The sequence below is a fragment of the Papio anubis genome, chromosome 14, assembly GCF_008728515.1.
Source record: "Papio anubis isolate 15944 chromosome 14, Panubis1.0, whole genome shotgun sequence".
Classification (NCBI taxonomy): domain Eukaryota; kingdom Metazoa; phylum Chordata; class Mammalia; order Primates; family Cercopithecidae; genus Papio; species Papio anubis.
In genome coordinates, this window is record NC_044989.1 from 19921153 (window position 1) to 19943228 (window position 22076).

A 22076-nucleotide genomic window follows, 5' to 3' on the forward strand; every position below is an offset into this window, starting at 1 on the left:
AAAAAACACAAAAACACAGGCTTATGCTACCACATTAGGCAAAAGATTATAATGCTATTCAACCTTTTATACCAGCCAATGCAGTTTCTGAGACTGACCATGTTTGGTTGAAAATTTTACATTTTAAGATATCATAGTAAGAAAATACTAGAGGTGTCTATATGCATTTTTATTGCAAAAATGTATTATAAGCACATGTAATAAAACAGCTATTTTTGAGTTGGTTTTGGCAAAACTGGCAATGTATGCTACATTAACTATGCTAATTTAAAAGGACACTGTCAAAGTGATTTTTCTAAAATATGGCTACATTTTAAATTCCTATTTATTTCAGAAAACAATTTGACAATGAAAAAGACAACAGCTCTCTAATGAGAGCAGCATTATTCCCCTGACAAATAATCCAATAAACCAGTTTTGACATATGCAATATTATTTTCCTCCAAAAAGGAAAAGCCAAGCCAAACATTTAAAAATAATTCAGAAATAACCTTAAACATAAAGAAGCTGGCTCTTTAAGTTTTACTATATGCCTAAATTATCTCCAACAGTATGACTATGAGATATGAAACAAAGTGTACCTAAAATATCTAAGAGGGTAGACGGACTGCTAATCATTCATTGACTGTGAAAAAAAGGCTAAATTATAAACTTTCAATTGTAACAACTCTTTAAAAAAATAACAGGTCATAGAAAAGATGATTTAAATTATATGTTACGACGTTTAGGCTTCTTGGCCAACTGTATCATAAAATGGGGTATTTAACACTGTTAAACATTAATAATTTCATCACAAATGTAAGAGAATGATTGTGTATGTTACTTATATATGTGCATACAGGCACACAACCACATTATGTTTTAGAGTTCATATAAGTATGTAATTGCCATAATGTGAAAAGGCAGTGGGCAAAGCTGTAAGAGTCCATATGCATAGCACTTGAATAAACTCCCACAAAATGCCCAAGAGAAGGGAGATGATGGACTCTTTACTGGCATTCAGGGGTGGCAATCACTAATGCTCTCTAAAGCAAGGTAAAATGAAGCTCTTACAGATTGGAGTCAGAATTGAGTAAGCCATGCTTGTAAATAACTGAGGCGTGAAGGTTAGTTTTGGGGAAACGGCATCTGTAGGGGACAAAATGTTCATGTCAATTCTTGAAAGGGGGAAAGAGCCTTACCTAAGAAACAAATGGAAATTTGAAAGAACTGAGTAGGAGCCTAGAAATCTGTACCAGACCATCAGTGACATAGTACGTGAGAAAGGAAACATGGGGTTTAATCAATGCTCTCTTTTTTCTGAATTATTTAGGGCCTACAATTTATAATTTAGAAACTATTTCCACAAGTTTTTTATGTTACTTGTTCTTCCAGTTTTCCTCAGAATATTTAGGATTCTTTGGAGAAAATGTCCCAATTGTGTTAGAAACAAGGAATGAGTACTATGGGAGTGCGTGAGGTGGACAAAGAGATACACAACTCCAAAAGCAATGAAAAAACTCAAGTACAAAAATGAAAAGATTTAACAATCCCCATGTTCACTGGATTTTCCCTCAGAAATTCTTATGAGCAGCCTTTATATAATTTTGTGTCAGTCAAATATGACATTCACTTATTGTATTTCATGACAATAAATGAAGAAAGATTCTGCCATCTAAAAGTTTATGGGTGTTCTAGACCATCCTTCCTGTATATATGAATGATAAAAGTTCAGAAGACACTCCCCTAGAAAACTGGCAAGCATTGTTAATAATGCCTGGCATGTGTTAGTTCTGCCATTTTCCACACCAGAAAAGAATATAATTTGATGTGGTAAGAAAAGAGATGAGAAACAGATATTAAGGACTGTAGCAAGTTATGTTATAGAAACAGAAAATCTCTTGAGGTCCAAATAGCCCTATCCTCATGAAGAAAAGGCTGCCAACTGCACCAATAGAACTGGGTCAGCTGTTTTTTCCGTAATGTTTCCTGAGTACTGTGGAAAACTCACAGAATACACCAAGTGTATCAACAAGAAGTCAACGTGGGACTCTTCTGATTTCACTTAGTTCTTCCTCTACCACAGGATCCAGGAACCAGTTTGACTGGGTCAATTATTTAGTGAAGCTATTTAAAATTTTGATTTCTTAAGTGTCATATAAAGCTAAGATACATGAATAGATACCCTTTTTAAGTAAATTTTTAGTGACAAAGGCTAACTTATTTAACCTAAAAAAAGATAACCATACTGGTAGTTTCTTAGGGGATTCTGTTGAGAACATTTCATTATTTATACACACACATATGTATTTTTTTATATTAGGCCAAATTTTAAAACTGTAATAAACTACCAGCATTTAATAAGAATAAACCATCTAATAAGCACACAAAGATAACTGCTTTAAAATACCAAAAATTTAAGATGGCAAAATATTTACCTCCACAAACATTAATATTATGTAGTGAATGAAGATGAGCTAATAATTAGTGAATAATATATTGACCCAAATAACCTTACTAAAACAAAAATTACAGTAATCAATTCCTAGAGCCAGGGAAAAAGGAAATGTATTACATATGAGTTAAGAATAGGCTGCTTGTAATGAATTAAACATTGGTGAGTGTTAAAAAGATTTGCAGGATACTTTTTTCCCTACAAAATTAAACCAGTAGTCCAATACTTTATTCCTGTCCTTCCTATACTACATGCTATTATTGCTTATTTTAATGTTAAACACACTCATATACCTCTTCCACTTAGCAGAGTATGCTCATCGTAAAAAAAAAACTTACCTGATGAACCAAATCCACTGAGGGCTGAGCCTATAGCAGCACCCAAAGAGTTACCACTTCCAAAGCCAAGAGATGTACTTCCAGGTTGACCAGGTCCATGAGAAAATAAAGAACTACTCTGGGAGCTATTAGTCAAAGAACTGCTTCCATAAAATGAATTAGATTGCAGATTAGTGCTTGGCTGCTGTTGCTGCTGCTGCTGCGGTGGCTGAGTGCCAATTGGCCGAAACAGACCATTTGTGCTGCCTGTAAGGCTACTTGCAGTTCCTCCAGCTGCTGCCGCCGCTGCTGTAAAATAAATTTCAGATACTTCTTTAAACCAGCCAGGAAATTATTCTGTATTTAAAAAACGAGATCTCAACACCAGAAAAATATTATCCTAAAAATGTCAGTTACACTTACCAGCTTGTGCTGCTGCTGAACTAATTAAAACAGGTGTTGGAGCCATTAACCGAACTGGAGTTCCAAGGCCAGTCCTTGCTCCAGGGCCAACCACTAAGGCACCAGTCTGATCATAATAGGCAGTTGGAGCTAATACTTGATAGCCTAAATAAAATAAATGTTCACTAATGAAAGCACTTATTACAAAAACATGCATATTTTTTTCCCCCTGCATTTGTATTTTTCAACTAGAAAACACAGCTATTTGTATTATTACTATAAAATCCTCAGTTAATATAGGCAATGCAACACATTTGACAAGGTCTTACTAAATATATGAAAAAGTAATAGACTGTCATTAAACACTTTTTCTCTAAATTTTACTTAGGGGCCACAAAATGAAGAGGTATTTTCCTTAATATAGAAACTACAGGCTATGAAAGAAGGGCTGATATTAGAAAAAAATACCACCATTTAGTCCTTCGAAGAGGAAGGATTAAAAAAACTGGGAATAGCAAGGTAGAACACTGTATGAAATGTTTACTATGCAATTTCATTGAAGTTCAAAACCAAGTGCCTTATTACCAGCATTCCCTTAGATTTTCATTTATAACCATCTCTTTAAAAACTTAAGCCAAACATTCTATTTGTGAAGATTCTCAAGCTAGAGTTTAATTAAAAATCACACAGGCTTTAGTTTTACTGTAGCCTTAAGCACAAGGTAGGTAAATCTGCAATCTTCACAACTAGTGGAGAATAAAGTTAACTTTTTAGCAGACTTTCTCAATGGAGATTCCCTGTTGAACCAAAAACACAGAAAATGATTTAAGTAAGTATTTTGTTAATTCTCCTCAGGATGATATATAACAAGCATCACTCTGGAATCATAGGAGAGAAGTTAACTATATACACTGTGGACACTTTAGAATAGTAAGAATAAGGCTTTATTCTTTTCTGGAACTCAGCTGAGAAAGGTTGCCTCATAAAGCAAAAAAACTGAGGCCCAATAACCTTACAACTATCAGCAAAAAATGTACTAGCAACTGTTTTTTCCCTTAAAGAGTGCTGTCTTGCTCTGTTGTCTAGGCTGGAGCATAGTGGCATAATCATAGCTCACTGCTGCCTCGAACTCCTGGGCTTACATGATTCTGCTGCCTCAGCATCCTAAGTGGCTGGGACTACAGGTACACGCCACCAGGCCTGGCTAATTTCTTATTTTCTATAGAAATAGGGCCTCACTATGTTGCCTAGCCTAGTCTTTAATTTCTGGGCCACCGATCCTCCCGCCTCAGCCTCCCAACTGTGTCTGGCCCTTTAAGAAGTTTTTAAAAACACACACTATATTGAAATACATTCCAACATCAATTTTAGTCTTATTTTGTTAACACTATGCAGAAATCAGAGTTATAGTAAAATTAGTGATAATACAGCATGAGCGTTTTATTGCCTTTAAACACAGTAGGCTAAATTCAGCTCAAATATAATAAACAACGCTCAGATAAACACTTTACCTGTAAGACTGAAACTTCCACATGCATATGTTGTTTTCAGTAAATACAGTAATTCTGACCAAGAATAAGCATTAGCATGCTGCTAATAAAACATCCACATTACTAGTAAATTTCAAGATGTATATACCAGTCAATAGTCTTAACTAGTATTTGTGGTCTAGTCCTAAATCCAAGGCACACAAAAAATATTCTTGTTCAAAAACATTGTCATTTACTTAACATCTGATTTTGAATGAAAAATAAAAGTAAATCCATTTGGACATTTGGCTATAAACACTCTACTGACAAATCAAACAGCACTTAACTGCTACTTAACTAAATTTTGCATATATAAATTCCCAGAGACAAAATAACCCACAGTCAACTCATCTCTGAAGGCCTGTTCATTTACCTTCTAAATCTTTCTCAAATCTATCCATTCTTGTGATGATTACTTTCCTGTCCAACCAGATTATATGGTCTGCCCTTGCTCTTTTGTTCCGTGTCTATAACACATTCCCCACAGAGACTGTGGTCTGAGATTGATATTAAAAGATATCAATCCACATTCTTGCTCCAAACCTTCCAAAGGGTTTGAAATGAAAAGCAAAACTCTGAATATGGCCCACAACGTGATCTGGTTGGTTCCTGGCTATCTTTCTAGTTTTACCTGGTATCCAAGTACCTATTTTATGTTTTGGGAAAAATGGGGGTTCAAACTCCTCAGAGGCACCATGCTTCCCCTCAGCACAGGGGTTTGGTGCATTCTGTTCCTTTGTCACAGAATATTTTTTCCCACTCTCATTCTGTACTTAGCTTAATTTTTCATTAATTCATCAATTTGACAAATATTTATCAAGTGGCTACCACATGCCAGGCCCTATTCTAGGTACTGGGATAAAGCAGGGAAAAATAAGGAAAAATATCCTTAAAGGGGATTATTTTCTGCTTCAAGTGAGATAAATGAAAAATAAGTAAAAAGGTACGTTAGACAGTTTTACATATTAAAAGGAGAGAAAAATCAGACAGGGAAAGTGGAGAGAAGTTATTGGGCAGTGACAATACTGTTAATAATTCGAAGCTGAGGGTCCTGAAGAATCTCCATAACAAGATGACATACGAGGAAAAATCTAAACTGAGAGAACTAGTGAAGCAGATATCTATAGGAAGACATTTCCAAACAGAAGGAACAGAAAGTAAGCCAGTACGACTGGAAGAGAGACAGAGGGAAGAGTAAGACAGGCAACAAGGGGCCAGATCCTTACAGGTCACTGTAATAACTTGAGCTTTTACTTTGACTTCAGGCAGGAAACCATTAGTTTTTAGGAGAGGAGTGAATTACTTTGACGTTTCTTACTTCATTTACTTCAGTTACTGAAGTAACATGGTATGTTTGGATAACTTCAGTTACTTCATTTACTTCAGTTACTGCGTAGAGAGAGGACTCCACAGGGGAGAAAAAAGGGACAAGAAGATATGTGAGAACCCAGATGGAAAGCTAATGCAGAGAAGTAATTAGGACCAAGTCAAAATAGAAGTGATGGTAGAAAGGTAGTTGAATTTGGAGAGCCCTCAAGATTTGCTGAGATTAGACGTGGAATGTGAGGAAAAAAGGAATCAAGGATTCCCATTATTTTTTGGCCTAAGAATTATAAGAACAGAGTTTCTATTTATGATAAAGATGGACATCATAATTTATCCAGTTTACATTTTCTAATTTACTATCATGAGATTGTTCCTAATAGCTAATGACCGTTTAATTTTCCTATTATTGGTTATTTATGCCTTCTCTGTTTTGATGAGTCTCTGAGGTTATCGACTTTATTGTCTTTTCAAAGAGGTGGTTAACTTCACTGTCTTTTCAAAGTAATTTCTGGGATAATTATTTTGTTTGTTCTCTATCTCATTCACATCAGCTCCCATTTTTATTATGTACTTCCTTCTACATTCTTTGGTTTCATTCTCTTTTTTTTTCTTTTTAGTTTCTGGATAAATGCTTATCTCATTCATTTCCAGCCTAATGTTCTAATGTAATCATTAAAACCTATATATTCTCTTATGTTCTGTTTTTGTTCTAATCTAGAAGTTTAAATATGTAGCATTTTCACTATAATTCCATTCAAAAGCTGCTAATTTCCATTGAATTATTGTTTTATCTATGGCCATACAACCCTGATCATGCCTGATCTCGTCTGAATTATCTTTTTGCTACTGAGAAAGTCTGTGACTAAGGTTAGGTGAATGTATCAAGAGTGGGAAAAGGAAAAAAAAAAAAGACGTAGGGAAGAATGATATAGAAAGACAAGACATGGGGAATTGAAAAACAAAAACTAAAAAACACGGTCCTCATACTCAAGAATTATGCAATCTAGCAGAGAAGGAAACACACTCCTTAATTCTAAAATGCCACTGACTTTAACATATGACATAGATCTAACAACTTCCCTTCAGAGTAACAAAACTCTCTAACTTTAAGACATTTCCCATCTACAATCACATTAAAGTAAGTGTTGTAGAATGGTGAAAATAAACCACAAACAGCTAAATGAAATGCAAGGCATACAGAAGTACTAAAGAAAGGTGCGAGTAATACGCCAAAGAGAGCAGACAAGGGAATAATTATCAATGAATGAGCACCGGGAAAGATTGAGGAAAGCTTCATGAAAGGGACCATATTAAGATGAGAAGGAAAGTTAATCATAAAATGTCTATGGGCTGAAATTTTAAAAAGCAAACACTATATACACCAATTTTGTTTAAAATTTATAAAGGGGTATTTTAAGCTAGAAAAAAAAAAAGGAACATGAGCTAGGACTAGAGGCATAGAAGTGCATGGTATGTTTGGATAACAGTATATGGTCTAGTGCATTAAAGCACAGGACTATAAAGGAATTCGAGACATTTGGTAGGCCTATAATCTCAGCACTTTGGGAGGCCAAGGCAGGAAAATTGCTTGAGGCCAGGAGTTCAAGACCAGTCTGGCAACACAGACACTGCCTCTATAAAAATAAAAATGACCATGAGGCAGAATGGCAGAGAATTGGTAAGTCATTGGATGTGGAGGCATAGAAGAAAACCAATAGTTACAGATAACTTTGAGGTTGAAGCTAAGAGTTTCTAGTTCTAAAGAATAGTAGAGTTAAGTGAAACAAGGTAAACAGTAGACAGGAACATTTGGAAATGTGAGTTCATTTTCTGATATTTTCAATTTGAAGAGTGCCTGCAACATAAAAGTAGAAATGTTTGGTACAAGGACAGACATGTATGTATTAGGTGTTCAGAAAAGAATTCAAGATGCAGATGTAAACTCACAGGGTTGACAGTTGAAAGGATTAATGAAAATATACTCTCCTAAGGAATAAGCGTAAAGGATCTCCATTTTTCCTATCTGAAACCAAAATTCAAAGAGGAAAATAACTTGGGCATGGTTACACAATAGCTATGTGGTGGAAATACAGCAAATCTAACTCTGAAGAAGGTAGCCATTAAGTCAGACTGTCTTTTATATTTAAGGATATATATAGAGGAAGCAGAGACTAATAAAAAAGCAATGAGAGGTGAAAAGGCTACCAGTGAAATACCACTCAGCAGAAAGGAGTTATAAAGAGTTGGACAGAGTCAACAGGGTGAACTGCAACAAACTGAGCATAAAAAGATACGGAGGAAATTATAGTTTGTAACTGTCTCTAACTTATATTAGAGACACTACAAAGGAATTATGGAGGCAGAATTTAAAAGAGGTATGGGGTAGAGTATAAATTTTGACTAATAGTCCATGAGAGAAGCAGAGTAGAGATAAAGCTTTTTAGGACTGAACAGGCAGAACAGCACAGTGGGTTGAAACGAAGGACTGGGAGGGGGAAAGACTTAAGATTCAAGATAGAAAAACAATAGCACACAAGATAAAGCAGAAGAGTTAAGAACAGGACAGTAACTAGGGATCTGATAAAGTACTGAAGAAAGCTAGAAAGAAGAGTTAAAGTATGAGCCCTGAAGGAACATCGATTTTCTCAAGTGAGCCCTTTTTAGTATACACATTAGCTTTATAACTATGTAACTATTTGGATATGGAAAACGAGAATTATTTCATCGTCACAGTCTGGGCAGAATGAAGTAAAGAAGGCATCAAAGAAAGTTTTAGTGTGAAGGGATCATGTGAACAGCCCAAAAGTCACAGAAACATACAAATACAAATTCTAGTAAGGCCCTTCTTATGAGAGTGGTTTTTACATTTATATTTCTAAAAAGGGTAGGGCTGCGTGCAATGGCTCAGGCCTGTAATCCCAGCATTTGGGAGGCCAAGGTGGGCAAATCACAAGGTCAGGAGTTCAAGACTATCCTGGCCAACATGGTGAAACCCTATGCCTACTAAAAAGACAAAAATTAGTTGGGCTGGTGGCAAGTGCCTGTAATCCCAGCTACTTGGGACGCTGAGGTTGCAGTGAGCCAAGACTGTGCCACTGCACTCCAGCCTGGTGACAGAGAAGCCCCTTCTCTACTAAAATTACGAAGTTGGGCATGATGGCACGCACCTATGAAGTCCCACCTACTCAGGAGGTTGAGGAACAGGAATCGCTTGAACCCGGGAGGCAGAGGTTGCAGTAAGCCAAGACTGCATGCACCACAGCACTCCAGCCTGGGCGACAGAGCGAGACTCTGTCTCAAAAAAAAAAAAAAAAAATTTACCTATTTTTATCATCACTCAAAAGATATAATCAACTGTTTTTAGACAAATATAGAACAAAAAGTTGCTTTTTTCTAGAATTACTAACAGAATTCACTGTTGAACAGCAGCAAAAGAGAGGAAAAAAGAGCTTTCTCAAAGAAGGGAAAGAAGAAATATGAATATAAAACTAAATTGTAAGACTGAAATTAACAAAATTAAGAGCAAAATACTTTGATTTGATTTGCTCAGTGGCTCATGCCTGTAATCCCAGCACTTTGGGAGCCCAAGGCAGGTGGATCACTTGAGGTTAGGAGTTTCAGACCAGCCTGGCCAACAAAGTGAAACCCTGTCTCAACAAAAAAATACAAAATTTAGCCGGACATGGTGGTGTGTCCCTGTAATCCCAGCTACTCGGGAGGCTGAGGCACAAGAATTGCTTGAACCTGGGAGGCGGATGTTGCACTGAGCTGAGATTGTGCCACTGCACTCCAGCCTGGGTGACAGAGTGAGACTCCATGTTAATAAAAAAAAAAAAGAAGAAGAAGAAATAAAACTATGAGCTGAATATAAAGACAAAGGTATTTATAAGAAATGAGTAATAGGGCCAGCATCAAGAGCCTAGGAGGATCAATGGGTTATAGGACACAGCAAATACATGCAGGCCAGAGGCACTCTCTTAATTCCAGGTTCCACAGAGAAACTAGTTAAGCAGGAAAAATTGTTGTACTCCATAACTCCTCTCCCCGTTCTACATATAGCTGAAACCTAAGAAGAACCTAAAATAGTCTTAGTGGCCCTCAAAAACTCCCAGCTCACTTCTTTTCAGCCCAACATCCATGTGCCTAAAACAACTTCAGCTTTACAGTCCTCTTCTCAAAAGTCTGCTTTTGCCAAGGTCTCTAATCCACAATGACTCCATGACAGTAGAGTCCAGGAAGCAAAAATATATGGCTGGCGTATAAAAAATAAAATAATGAGAATGCCACCCACTGTACTATCATTTCTACTTCAGGGACAGCATGATGAAAATCTTCTCTTTATCCCGTGAACCACACAAGATGATAAATTCAGATCTTAGAATTCCAGAGAGGAATAAATGTAACTGAAATAGAAATCCTTCAAACAACATACCAAAGTATCTACAAGTACTTAATATATAAAAGAAACCCTCAATCATGCAAGTCATTTTTTCCAATACACTGAACATATTTCTTTTTTTTTTTTTTTTTTTTTGAGACAGAGTCTCGCTTAGTCGCCCAGGCTGGAGTGCAGTGGCGCGATCTCGGCTCACTGCAAGCTCTGCCTCCCGGGTTCACGCCATTCTCCTGCCTCAGCCTCCCGAGTAGCTGGGACTACAGGCGCCCGCCACCTCGCCCGGCTAATTTTTTGCATTTTTAGTAGAGACGGGGTTTCACCATGTTAGCCAGGATGGTCTCGATCTCCTGACGTCGTGATCCGCCCGCCTCGGCCTCCCAAAGTGCTGGGATTACAGGCGTGAGCCACCGCGCCCGGCCTGAACATATTTCTTAAATGATCTGAATAGAAAAGTAAACTGCATTACGATTAAATGGAAATTGGAACTCAAATATTATTAATAAGTAACCCACTGATATAGGGACAACCACTGATATACCAAACGTGAAAAAAAGCATACTTAAATCTTCAGAAAAGAATGGCAAGTTATGCCTTATCTGTTGATATTCAAATATAGCTTTAAAGTTTAAAAACAAGTGCTGCATTTTTTTTTCTTAGAAAACAACCTTCCTTCCTCCATTATTATTAGTGATCGTTTCACAAAAAAAGTACTTTGTTGCCCTTTCCCAAAAGTTGTACAGTAGCAATAGGTAGAAATTTTATACTGTCATTTTTTTATACTAGGCTTTCATAGACACATTATCGACATTGTTGCTATTAAGTTATAAATAATAGCTTTAAATGCTATAAATGGGCTAAACAAAATTAAACAGGGTTCAAAGTAAAAAACATTAGCTGCAAACTCTTCTGGTATTAACAACTATTCTTACAAGGCAGGAGTGGCAAATAGGTTCTGTCTTGCATACCAACTCTCAACAACTGTTTTACTTCTTGAAGCAATATACTAAAAATTCTGGGTTAGGTTTAGATAGATGTTATAAAAAATGGCTGCATTGAGAATTCTGATACATATTTGCCATTCCTGTCATTGACTCTCACAACCAATACTGATTTCAATTATTAGCATCTGAGTTCTAAATATTTCGTTATAGGTTGGCAAGATTTTAAATACAGTTTGATTTTTTTTCACTCTTCAGTGTGAGTACCTACACTTAACATTTTAAATCTATTCAAATTTCCACAAATGACCAATTGTATACCTGGCATGCCAGTAGCAAGACCCTGACCAAAAGCCAAAGTTGGATTTGCTGCTGCAGCTGCCGCAAGTGATTCTGCTTGCTGCCCTTGCTGACCCTGATTGGGAGTAAGAGGACGCTGACCTGCTCCAGCACGGAGAACCTACAAAGGTAAAACGATTTTCTTAAAATCAATATAAAATAATGGATAAGTAAATTTATCTTGGACAACTGTGTATTTATTACAAACAGCATTTGGATATTCTTTAAACATTTACATGCAAGGAAATGTAGATTTAGCATGAAAAATCACAAAATACATTAACATCAAAAACAATCACTAGCTCTTAACAGCTAGAACAATCTATAAAGCAACATGGGAGGTTACAGAAAATCTTTGGTTAATAACTATTTCTAATATTCGTGTTCTTTAACAAGGTAGTTTTTTTAAAAAAATAAATAATGAGCTTTTACTATTCTCAACAACAGAGAAGACTCCAGACTGTCTTCCACCTGAACTGAATCCACACTGTGGAGGGCACAAGCTGTGTCTGGGCCTGGAAGACACGCCTCAGAGATTCCCTCAGTCCTGCCACCTTGTGGAAGATTTTTCAAAAGAATGAATGGTAAACTCATGTGACCAGCAGGGAAGACAACATGGAAGAAACTTTCCTGCCTAAAATCAGCCTCCGTCCAGAGCTAGCACATGGAAGGAGACACTCCTTCTCCTGGGGTCACATCTTCACCAGAAGGCGGGTGGGAGCTCACTGCTGTGAGCCACATATCCTCCTCTCTCGGCCTCTCTATGCTGGTACTTTATCTGACTGCATCTTCCTCTGTTCCTTGGCTACAGTGTTTAATTCTTGAGAAGAGAATGTTGAACAAGTCAAGTCCTTGTCACCCTTAGTCAGAACTCTCATTTGACTTGGAAGATTTGTGCTTCCATTTTTTCTTCTCCTTCTTCCTTTTCTTATGCTTTTCTTTCCTCTTCTTATGCTTTTCTTTCCTCCTCTTTTTCTTGTGTTTCTCTTTATTTCAGAGGAACTGGAGCTGCTCCCATCTTCATCTGAGGTAGAATCCTCCAGTAACTGTTTTAACTGCTGTATCCTTACATCCTTTTCATGTCTTTTATTGCCTCGTATGATGACATACATGGGATCTCCATGTGCTGCTCTGAACTGTTCTAACTTTTGGTTGCCTTTGATTAAAAAAGGGCATTCTTTGTCGCCGTTTGGTGACCATACCATTTGCAACGCCAACCCAAGCATCCTTTAATCTTGTTGCTTTAGGAATGAATTTTCCATCATCAAGAAATTTTGAAGCAATCCAAAGAAAAGTAACTTCTTAACTTTGATTTCTTTCCCCAGTGGCATCCAAAGTCCCAAAGTCCTTTAGTTGGTGTGTGAGCCAGAAATTCCCTGTCATGTTCATTGCCTGGTACATCTGGTATGCAGTCTCCTGGCTTAGTCTCATCTTCCTTGATAAGCCCAGGAGGAGGTTTTTTTCATAAAAGGACTCCAAGTGCATGAACTGCGTTGTGCTGCTTTTGCTCCCAGCGCCACTGTCCCGCAACTTGCCCAGGAGGTGGCCAAAATCCTGGCCTCGGCCACTTGATCCCCGCCTCCCCGCGGCTGGCCCCACGTCAGTGCACCAAGCCCCCAGAGCTCAGTGCTGTAAGACCTGTTGCTAACAGTCGGTAGTTGGTTTTTTTTTTTTTTTTTAAAGATTTGTTTGGGAGTAGGAAGAACGGCAAAATCTTAAAGACTTTAAAATTAGATTTTTTTCTTTTTTTTATCCTTTGTTTTGAGACGAAGTCTCGCTCTGTCACATAGGCTGGAGTGCAATGGCATGATCTCAGCTCACTGCAACCTCTACCTCCTGGATTCAAGTGATTTTCCCACCTCAGCCTCTCCAGTAGCTGGGACACGCCACCACACCTGGCTAAGTTTTTGTATTTTTAGTAGAGATGGGGTTTCACCATTTTGGCCAGGCTGGTCTCAAACTCCTGACCTCTGCACCCGGCCTAAAATTAGATTTTATTAAAATTATTTTCTAGGCTGGGCACGGTGGCTCACATCTGTAATCCCAGCACTCTGGGAGGCCAAGGCAGGTGGATCACCTGAGCTCAGGAGTTCAAGACCAGCCTGACCAACATGGAGAAACCCCGTCTCTACTAAAAACACAAAATTAGCCAGGCATGATGGCAAGCACCTGTAATCCCAACTACCTGGGAGGCTGAGGCAGGAGAACTGCTTGAACCCAGGAGGCGGAGGTTGTGGTGAACTGAGGTCACTCCATTGCACTCCAGCCTGGGCAACAAGAGTGAAACTCCATCTCAAAAAAAAAAAAAAAAAAAAAAAAAAAAAAAATTTCTAAGGCTGAAAACAGAAATACGAAAAGATTCGGCAAATAAAGTATGAATTTGTTATGAGACTGCTGTAGACTAAATCAAGTTTTCAGGATTCAGAAGCCTTAATAAGAGTAAAAGCTGCTTTTAAACATAATATTTTAAAAAGAACACAAGATTGTATCAAAACAAGGTGGAAACTTAGTCTGGTCAAGGTTTGCTATTCTGGAATCATAGCTGTTGTAGCAATCATATACAAGCATGATAAACTTAATCATTAATTTTACACTACTCAGGACAAGAGGGAGTCATTTTAAGTCCCTCTCTGTAAGAATCAAACACAGGTGTATATATTTTAAGCTAATGTGACATTACGTTTGTCCAGAGATACAGATTAAAAAATAATTTATTAAACAATGAAGTGATATGATGTCCAAGGACTGAGCCAAAAACAGCTTCAACAGAGCATCTTATTTAGAATCAAAATACATTAGCCGAGGGCGGTGGCTCATGCCTGTAATCCCAGCACTTTGGAAGGCTGAGGTGGGTTGATTACTTGAGGCCGGGAGTTCAAGACCAGCCTGGCCAACATGGTGATACCCCATCTCTAATAAAAATAGAAGAAATTAGCTGGGTGTGGTGGTGCACACCTGTAATCTCAGCTACTTGGGAGACTGAGGTATGAGAGTCGCTTGAGCCCAAGGTGGAAGTTGCAGTCAACCGAGATCATGCCACTACACTCCAGCCTAGGCGACAGAGTAAGACTGTCAAAAAAATAAATAAAAATAAATAAATAAATAAATAAATAACATATATTAAAGGAAATTCAGAATAAAGTTTAACTGCCAAGTAATACCATGGTGCTTCTTTGGTATAAATATAATGAATGTGACAGCCAGAATCCTGATATATAGTGTTTTTAGATTTATCAAGTTAGTTCTTTTGAAAAAGGCTGAAATTTTAAAGATATAAACATCTTTATTTTTCTAGAAATTAAAGCTAACCTTTAGTCAAAATATATTATCATTTCTTGCTTAAAAATATAAAATACCTACTAATCTCTTTTTACTGGTCAGAAACACGTTAACATTTAAAATTGTAATTTAAATACCTGGAAAAATATGGAAGAATAATTATTTTGATAGGAACATTATTAACATACTAATAAGTGAGGAAAAGAAATTTAGAAACTGCTAGATTTCAAGATCGCAAAATAACAGAAACACAGAAACTGAATACAGCCTAATCTTTTAAATTCATAAAATAGTGAGTAGGAAAAAAAAAAATCCCACGCATAAATACTTGTGTATCAACTATATGCCAGGTGTCATGTTACCCAGTGAGGAAACATAAGTCGAAAAACACAAATCTTAAACATTAGGGGCTCAAAGAATTTCAAAGAATACTTGGTATTACTTTACAGAAGGAAGGCCTACCTGTTGCTGTCCAGGCTGAGCTTGTGATGCTGCTTGCTGATTGGCTGTGTTATTTGCCGCAGCTGCAGCTTGCTGCTGAAATAAGTTGGCTGGATACACCCCCCATGGAACGCCGTAATACTGAGGTGGAACCACTGCTGGACCTGAACCCCACACCCGACCCCCGAAAAAAAAGTTACTAGATTTTACAGAGACATGAGGTTAGTTACCTATGAGACATGAGGTTAGTTACCTATCATTAGATTATAAAAGGGAGCAGAAAGAAGACTTAGAGAAGAACACGTCTTTATAATAAAAAACAAAGTATTGATGGGTGACAGCAACGGTCTCAAAAGGAAAAGATGAGAATCCAACCTCAAGGCTACCAATAAACTGATAGGACACTTAACCATCTATCCAACATTTAACAAATGCCAATTTTTGGGTCTGACACTACACAGATAAGATATTCAGAGAACACAGCTTCCATAAAACTAAGAGTTTTTAAATGCTCAATTCATTACTTCTCTCAGAATTTTGACTACTGAGATAGATTACAAAATAATTTTTAAGTATTTTACTTTCCAATCTATAACACAAAACTGAGGAATATTCTGGTACCAAGCATCCTACAATGGTAATTGAATTGAAAACCTTAAAATTTAAAATATTTTTCATATTTCGCAGTTAGTCACAATTCTCACAGAACAATTGCAAATTATAAGAAAACAAATGAGACGTCAGCATTTATGTGGCTAGGAAAATGAAACCGAGTCAAGACAAGAAAGCACTAGATAATACAAGCACAAAGAAAAACAGAAGGCAAACTAGGAAAATAAGAATAAATTGTTCCTGCTCTAGTCTACTTTATTCAAGATAATATTTGATTCCTGGAGAGTAAATAGTTTATGTACAAAAAGCTTCACCATTAAAATAATGAATAAAATGTCATGATTCCTGACTTACATAACAAACATGTCCTAAAATGTTATCAGTGGAATTTTAGGACATCTTTATTTGTATTAATATATTTTTAAAAGTCAAACTCTCGGTTTCACGTTGCATTCAAAGGGGAAAAAAGCCCAGTATATTTGACTGAATCACTAAAACAGAAGTTTTTATTTCTATAGATAGCCAGGTAAGCTGAACCTGAAATGAGGACTATTAAAACACTGCATAGACTTTACAAAAAAAGGATACATTGTACAAATAAAATAAAGATACACTAAAATAATAAAAGGGTACACTGTAAAAATAAAACAATGAAAAGGATACATTTTAAAAATAAAATAAAAAGGATACATTGTAAAAATGAAAGGATACATTGCAAAAAATAAAAGTTTTGTAAACTCTATTAATGACATCTACCTAGAAACTCATCCAACCTAGCCAGAAGCCTGAATTTATTAACATGCTGAAATTATAATATTTTGGATACATTGGGACAAATTAAAGAGTATTATTGAACATAATTTTATTGTTTTTTACTTTTATAATGTGGCTACTACAAAATCTTAAACTACATTTTCTGGCTCACATTGTATTTCTATTGGACAATGCTGGTCCTAGAAAACCTAAGTCCAAAATACATAGAATACTTATACACAAACTAAATGATCTCTTAAAGTTACTTCTATCAGACCCCCAGTTTAGTGGTTCTCTGTATTATACCAACACTTTACGTACTAACATCCAGTTAAATGGCACCAGAAAAGCTCACATCCTTATAGAATCACATCCAAGTCCACACCAAAAGCTAATGAATGACAGTTTAGTTTCATTCTAGTAGCTCAGATATCAAGTATAAATCTGAAATTTCTTCCCCATTTTTTAAAACAAGATCTTGACTTTAAAAGTAAGTCTCCTAGGAAAAGACTGACTGTCAGAAGTAAATTTCAAACTGATTAGTGACAATATTTCAGTGAAGATATCGCTCAAAGCCAAAAAAAAAAAAAAAACCAGCGACAGCCTCAAGTTTTGAAGTCAGCCTATTAGCAGACTCATTCCAATAAACAAAATTCCAAGGCAGACATCAACCTATTCTTGCCTGTATAATCAATATAAACAATGCCTCAAGACTAACTCATTTCTGTCTTTGTAGCCACCTCCACCTAAAACGAACTCTTCCCAACAACCCTAAGATCAGCCAATTGCTTTGTTCAAATAAGACTGTGTCTGATCAGCACACAACTTTTCCTTACTCACACAGACAATAAATACAGCTTTTTTGTTGTTGTTTTTGTTTTTAGTCTCACTCTGTCGCCCTGGCTGGGCGCTTTGGCATCCCAAAGAGCTAGGATTACAGGTGTGAGCCACTGCATCTGGACAGCTTTGGCTTTTATTTCAGATTCTGAGTGATAGTCTCAGGCTGGGCAGTTTTTAGTAAGTTCTTTCTAACTTGATCCAAACGTTTTGTCCCCCAGCTTGTTTGTACATTTTAGCATTGCTTGAGAAATTCTAGATACATATTTTCTCAAAATTACCGTATCTGTTTAGCTTACTCTATTCTATCCCTGACCTATATATGCAGGACACCTACCTTTATTTTATTTTCTGAGAAGTAATTTTACTTTGCATTGTCTCTGTGGGTAATGGGGTTGGTCATTAAAATGGAGATTCATGGCTGACAATAGATTTCTAAAACTATAAAGCTGAAATGTAAGCCAATTACGTACAGGAGGAAAAGTTATTGCGTAAGCGTTTCCCTGAAGCATTACAATTGAAAAATAATACTAACTTCCTGGAAACTTTAGTTTATTCTGGATAATGTTTCAGTTTTTCTCAGAAATTTCAAATTGCCCAAATAGATAAAAATAAAGCTTACACCCAAAACTAAATACATTGAAAAGTAGCCATAATAAAGATAAACGAACAGTATGTTACCTGCTAATGTAGCTGCTGCAGCCAATCCTGCTGCAGTATATGGATCGGTTCCTGGAGGAGCAGCACTAATAATGTATGGATTTGGCACAAATGCAGCTGGAGCAAGGCCTGCTGAGAATACACCAGCTATATTTTAAAAGGGGAGAAACAATAAACAACAATGTGAAGTATGATTTTTTTCATTAGATAAAAACATTTCTACTCTGAATCTGGTTTGGAATGGGGGCGGGGAGTAGAGTGGGCATAATGGTTACATTTTCACTAAGTGACCTTGGGCATGTACCACTAATTCTAAAGTTTTCATTTAAGAAACAGCTGTTTTATAGAATTGCTATGAGAATTAAATGTAATACCAATTATGACATAACTGTACTGTCTCTAGGGGTATGTTATAGAAAATAAAAATATAAATTCAAAAATAAAAAGTAAATGACTGCACAGTACTAGCATGAGACTGGTACAAAATAAATGTGAGAGCTAGAACTGCTACTGGTAAATAGTAGCTTTTCACTCAATCTTATAAAGTCACATTATGAGGTAGGGGTTCAGTGAGGCAGGAATATACAATCTGCCCTCACAAAGCATTCCATCTGGTGAGAAAAACAGGTATATTAGCAAACAGAATATAGCATATTAAGTGCTCTGGGCACAGAGAGGAGGAACATCTAATAAACTTTGGAAGGGGCGAGTAAAATGAATGAGGTATAGTGTAAGATAAAATAAAACTGGAGCTATAACCATCATGAAGACCAATGAAGAGCTTCCTGGCTCATGCTAAGTAGTTTGGACTTTACCCTACAGTCAATAGGGAAACAAGAAAGAGCTGAAAGGCCAGTTACACTCACTTTTGAGTGTAACATATGTTCACCATATGAATTTAGTAAAGGCTGAAAAAGATCTAAAAATATACATTTGCAGTACTCATTCAAGAGAGAAGAAACTCTCAGATGTTGAGGAATTACTGTGTAGGGCTTTCAACCATAGCTACTGGAAAAAATTACTTCACGAGATCCTGTCTCAAAAATAAATAAAAAATAATAGGCCAAGTGTGGTGGCTCGTCATGCTTGTAATTCCAGCGCTTTGGGAGGCCAAGGCGGGTGGAACAACTGAGGTCAGGAGTTCAAGACCAGCCTGGCCAACATGGTGAAACCCCGTCTCTACTAAAAATACAAAAAAATTAGCCGGGAGTGGTGACAGACGCCTGTAATCCCAGCTACTCAGGAGGCTGAGGCAGCAGAATCACTTGAACCCGGGAGGCAGAGGTTGCAGTGAGACGAGATCACACTACTGTACTCCAGTCTGGGCAAGAGGGTGAGACTCCATCTCAAAAAAACAAAATAATAATAATAATAATAAATAATGATAATAGTAATATTTTTAAAAAGTATTCAAAAGGAAAATATATCTTACTAGGCCTTAAAATCAAAATTCAGGCTCCTGAAGGGGGGCACGCCCAGGGAGGGCATGGAAGCTCCGCACCCCTTCCTCCATACCTCGCCATACCCAGCAGCTCTGTACACCTGTATCCTTTACAGTATCTTTCATAATAAACCAGTAAAAGTAGGTGTACTGTGAGGCACTCCAGCAAATCAAACCCAAAGAGGGGTTTGTGGGAACTCCAACTTGAAGCCAGTCGGTCAGACGTTCTGGAGGCCCAGACTTGCGACTAGTGTTGTGTTGGGGGTGGAAAGCAGTCTTGGAGACTGAGGCCTCAACTTCTGGAATCTGACACTGTCTCTGGGTAGACAGCGTTGGAACTGTATTAGAGGACACCCAGCTGGTGTCTCCTGTTTCGTGTGTGGAGAAAACCACCCACACATGGGTCACAGAAGTAAGTCTATGTTGTCACGGCTTGAGAGTAGAGGAAAAACAAGGTTTTAGGCCAGGCATGGTGGCTCACACCTGTGATCCCAGGACTTTGGGAGGCCAAGGTAGGCAGATCACTTGAGGCCAGGAGTTCAAGAGCGGCCTGGCCAACAGTGAAACCCTGTCTCTATTAAAAATATAAAAATTAGCTGGGTGTGGTAGTGCATGCCTGTAATCCCAGCTACTCAGGAAGCTGAGGCATGAGAATTGCTTGAATCCAGGAAGTGGAGGTTGCAGTGAGCCAAGATCACACCACTGCACTCCAGCCGGGCCAACAGTGTAAGACTCTGTCTCCTAAATAAATAACAACAACATAGTTTTAGAGTTTTCCCTACACAAAATCATTGTCTATAGCCTATTTAATTTAAAAAAATACAAGCCTCAACACTGATTTCATGTCTAGGCACAACACAGTCATTTAAGAAACCTGCTTTTATCTATGAAAAGAGTCAAACTCGGTGAATTATTTGAAGAGATTTATTCTGAGCCAAATATGAGGGCTCTAGGTACATTTTAAAATTTTCTGGTTGACAAATTGGTTGAGTTTATCTAAAGACCTGGGATCAACAGAAAGGAAATACTTGGGTTGCGATAAGAGGTTGTGGAACCAAAATTTTATCATACAGATGAATCCTCCAGGTAGCAGGCTTCAGAGAGAATAGACTCTGTTCCTTATCAGACTTAAGGTCTGCGTTGACATTAATGCTGGAGAGGTATAATGAAGCATGTCCAACTCCCACTTCCCATCATAACCTGAACCAGTCTTTCAGGTTAAATTTTTTTTTTTCCCCCGAGACGGGGAGTTTTGCTCTTGTTGCCCAGGTTGGAGTGCAGTAGCATGATCTTGGCTCACCGCAACCTCTGCCTCCCGGGTTCCAGTGATTCTCCTGTCTCAGCCTCCCAAGTAGCTGGGATTACAGGCATGTGCCACCACACCTGGCTAATTTTGTATTTTTAGTAGAGACGGGGTTTCTCCATGTTGGTCAGGCTGGTGGCGAACTCCCGACCTCAGATGATCTGCCTGCCTCGGCCTCCCAAAGTGCTGGGATTACAGGCGTGAACCATTGCACCCAGCCTCAAGTTAAATTTTAAGAGCACCCTGGCCAAGGAAGAAGTCCATTCAGATGGTTGCTGCGGGCTTTAGAATTGTATTTTGGTTTATACTTCTTATGAAGAAAATATGAGTTAAACTATGAGTTCAATAAAATCCTTTCATTTTAAAGTCATGTGTTGAGTCCTATTTTTAACTATGCCTAGGTCAAAAAGGTTGCAAGATTCCACTCAGGTTAGTGAAAATAAATCTCCCCAAAATCACCAAGCCAAAAAGAAAAGTTAAGCTGGGAACTGCATTGGGCAAATCCTGCCTCCCATTCTATTCCTAAATAAGATAGCTATAAAGATTGAAAGAGAGAAAAAAAAGCTACATATCTGCCTCACAGTTTGCCCGCAAGAAAATTCCTCATGGACAAAGGACAGGCAGAGCTCAAGGTCATCCCTCTGCTTACATGAGAAAAAAGCATATCTGATTTTTTCACTAAGCCAGACTAACGCGTGATTATTCCTGTAAATTGTGCATTCAGTGAAAAACTCATCAGAAACTCAAAAGAATGCAATCATTTGTCTCTTATTTACCTATGCCTTGGTAGCCTCCACCCAGCTTCCAGTTGTTCCATATTTCCGGACCAAACCAATGTACATCTTAGGCATACTGACTGGTATCTCATGTCTCCCTAAAATGTGTAAAACTAAGTTGTGCCCCAACCACCTTGGGCACATGTTGTCAGGACCTCCTGAGGCTGTGACATGGGTATGTTCTTAAACTTGGCAAAATAAACTTTCTAAACTGATTGAGACCTGTCTCGGATATCTTTTGGTTTGCAGCTTCATCTATCATGAATTATCTTTAGCACAAAAGTAGAAAACAA

General features: G+C 37.5%; 1 protein-coding gene across 17 annotated transcripts in view; it reads right to left on the reverse strand.

Annotated features, from left to right (window-relative positions):
- PUM2 (pumilio RNA binding family member 2) overlaps positions 1–22076 on the reverse strand; it is a 105456-nt gene that overhangs the window by 33367 nt on the left and 50013 nt on the right. For 8 of the 17 annotated variants that reach the window (XR_004178195.1, XM_031654943.1, XM_031654944.1 and 5 more), the window contains 6 exons: positions 18285–18410; positions 15423–15565; positions 11664–11802; positions 3175–3318; positions 2773–3060; positions 1054–1128 (listed from right to left, as the gene is read on the reverse strand). Coding sequence is in view for 16 of the 17 variants with exons in the window: in XM_031654943.1 (XP_031510803.1) it covers positions 1054–1128; positions 2773–3060; positions 3175–3318; positions 11664–11802; positions 15423–15565; positions 18285–18410 (915 nt within the window). In the remaining variant the exon portion in view is untranslated. The remainder of the gene's footprint in view (positions 1–1053; positions 1129–2772; positions 3061–3174; positions 3319–11663; positions 11803–15422; positions 15566–18284; positions 18411–22076) is intronic. The other 9 variants (XM_031654954.1, XM_031654947.1, XM_031654953.1 and 6 more) reach the window with 2 other exon arrangements.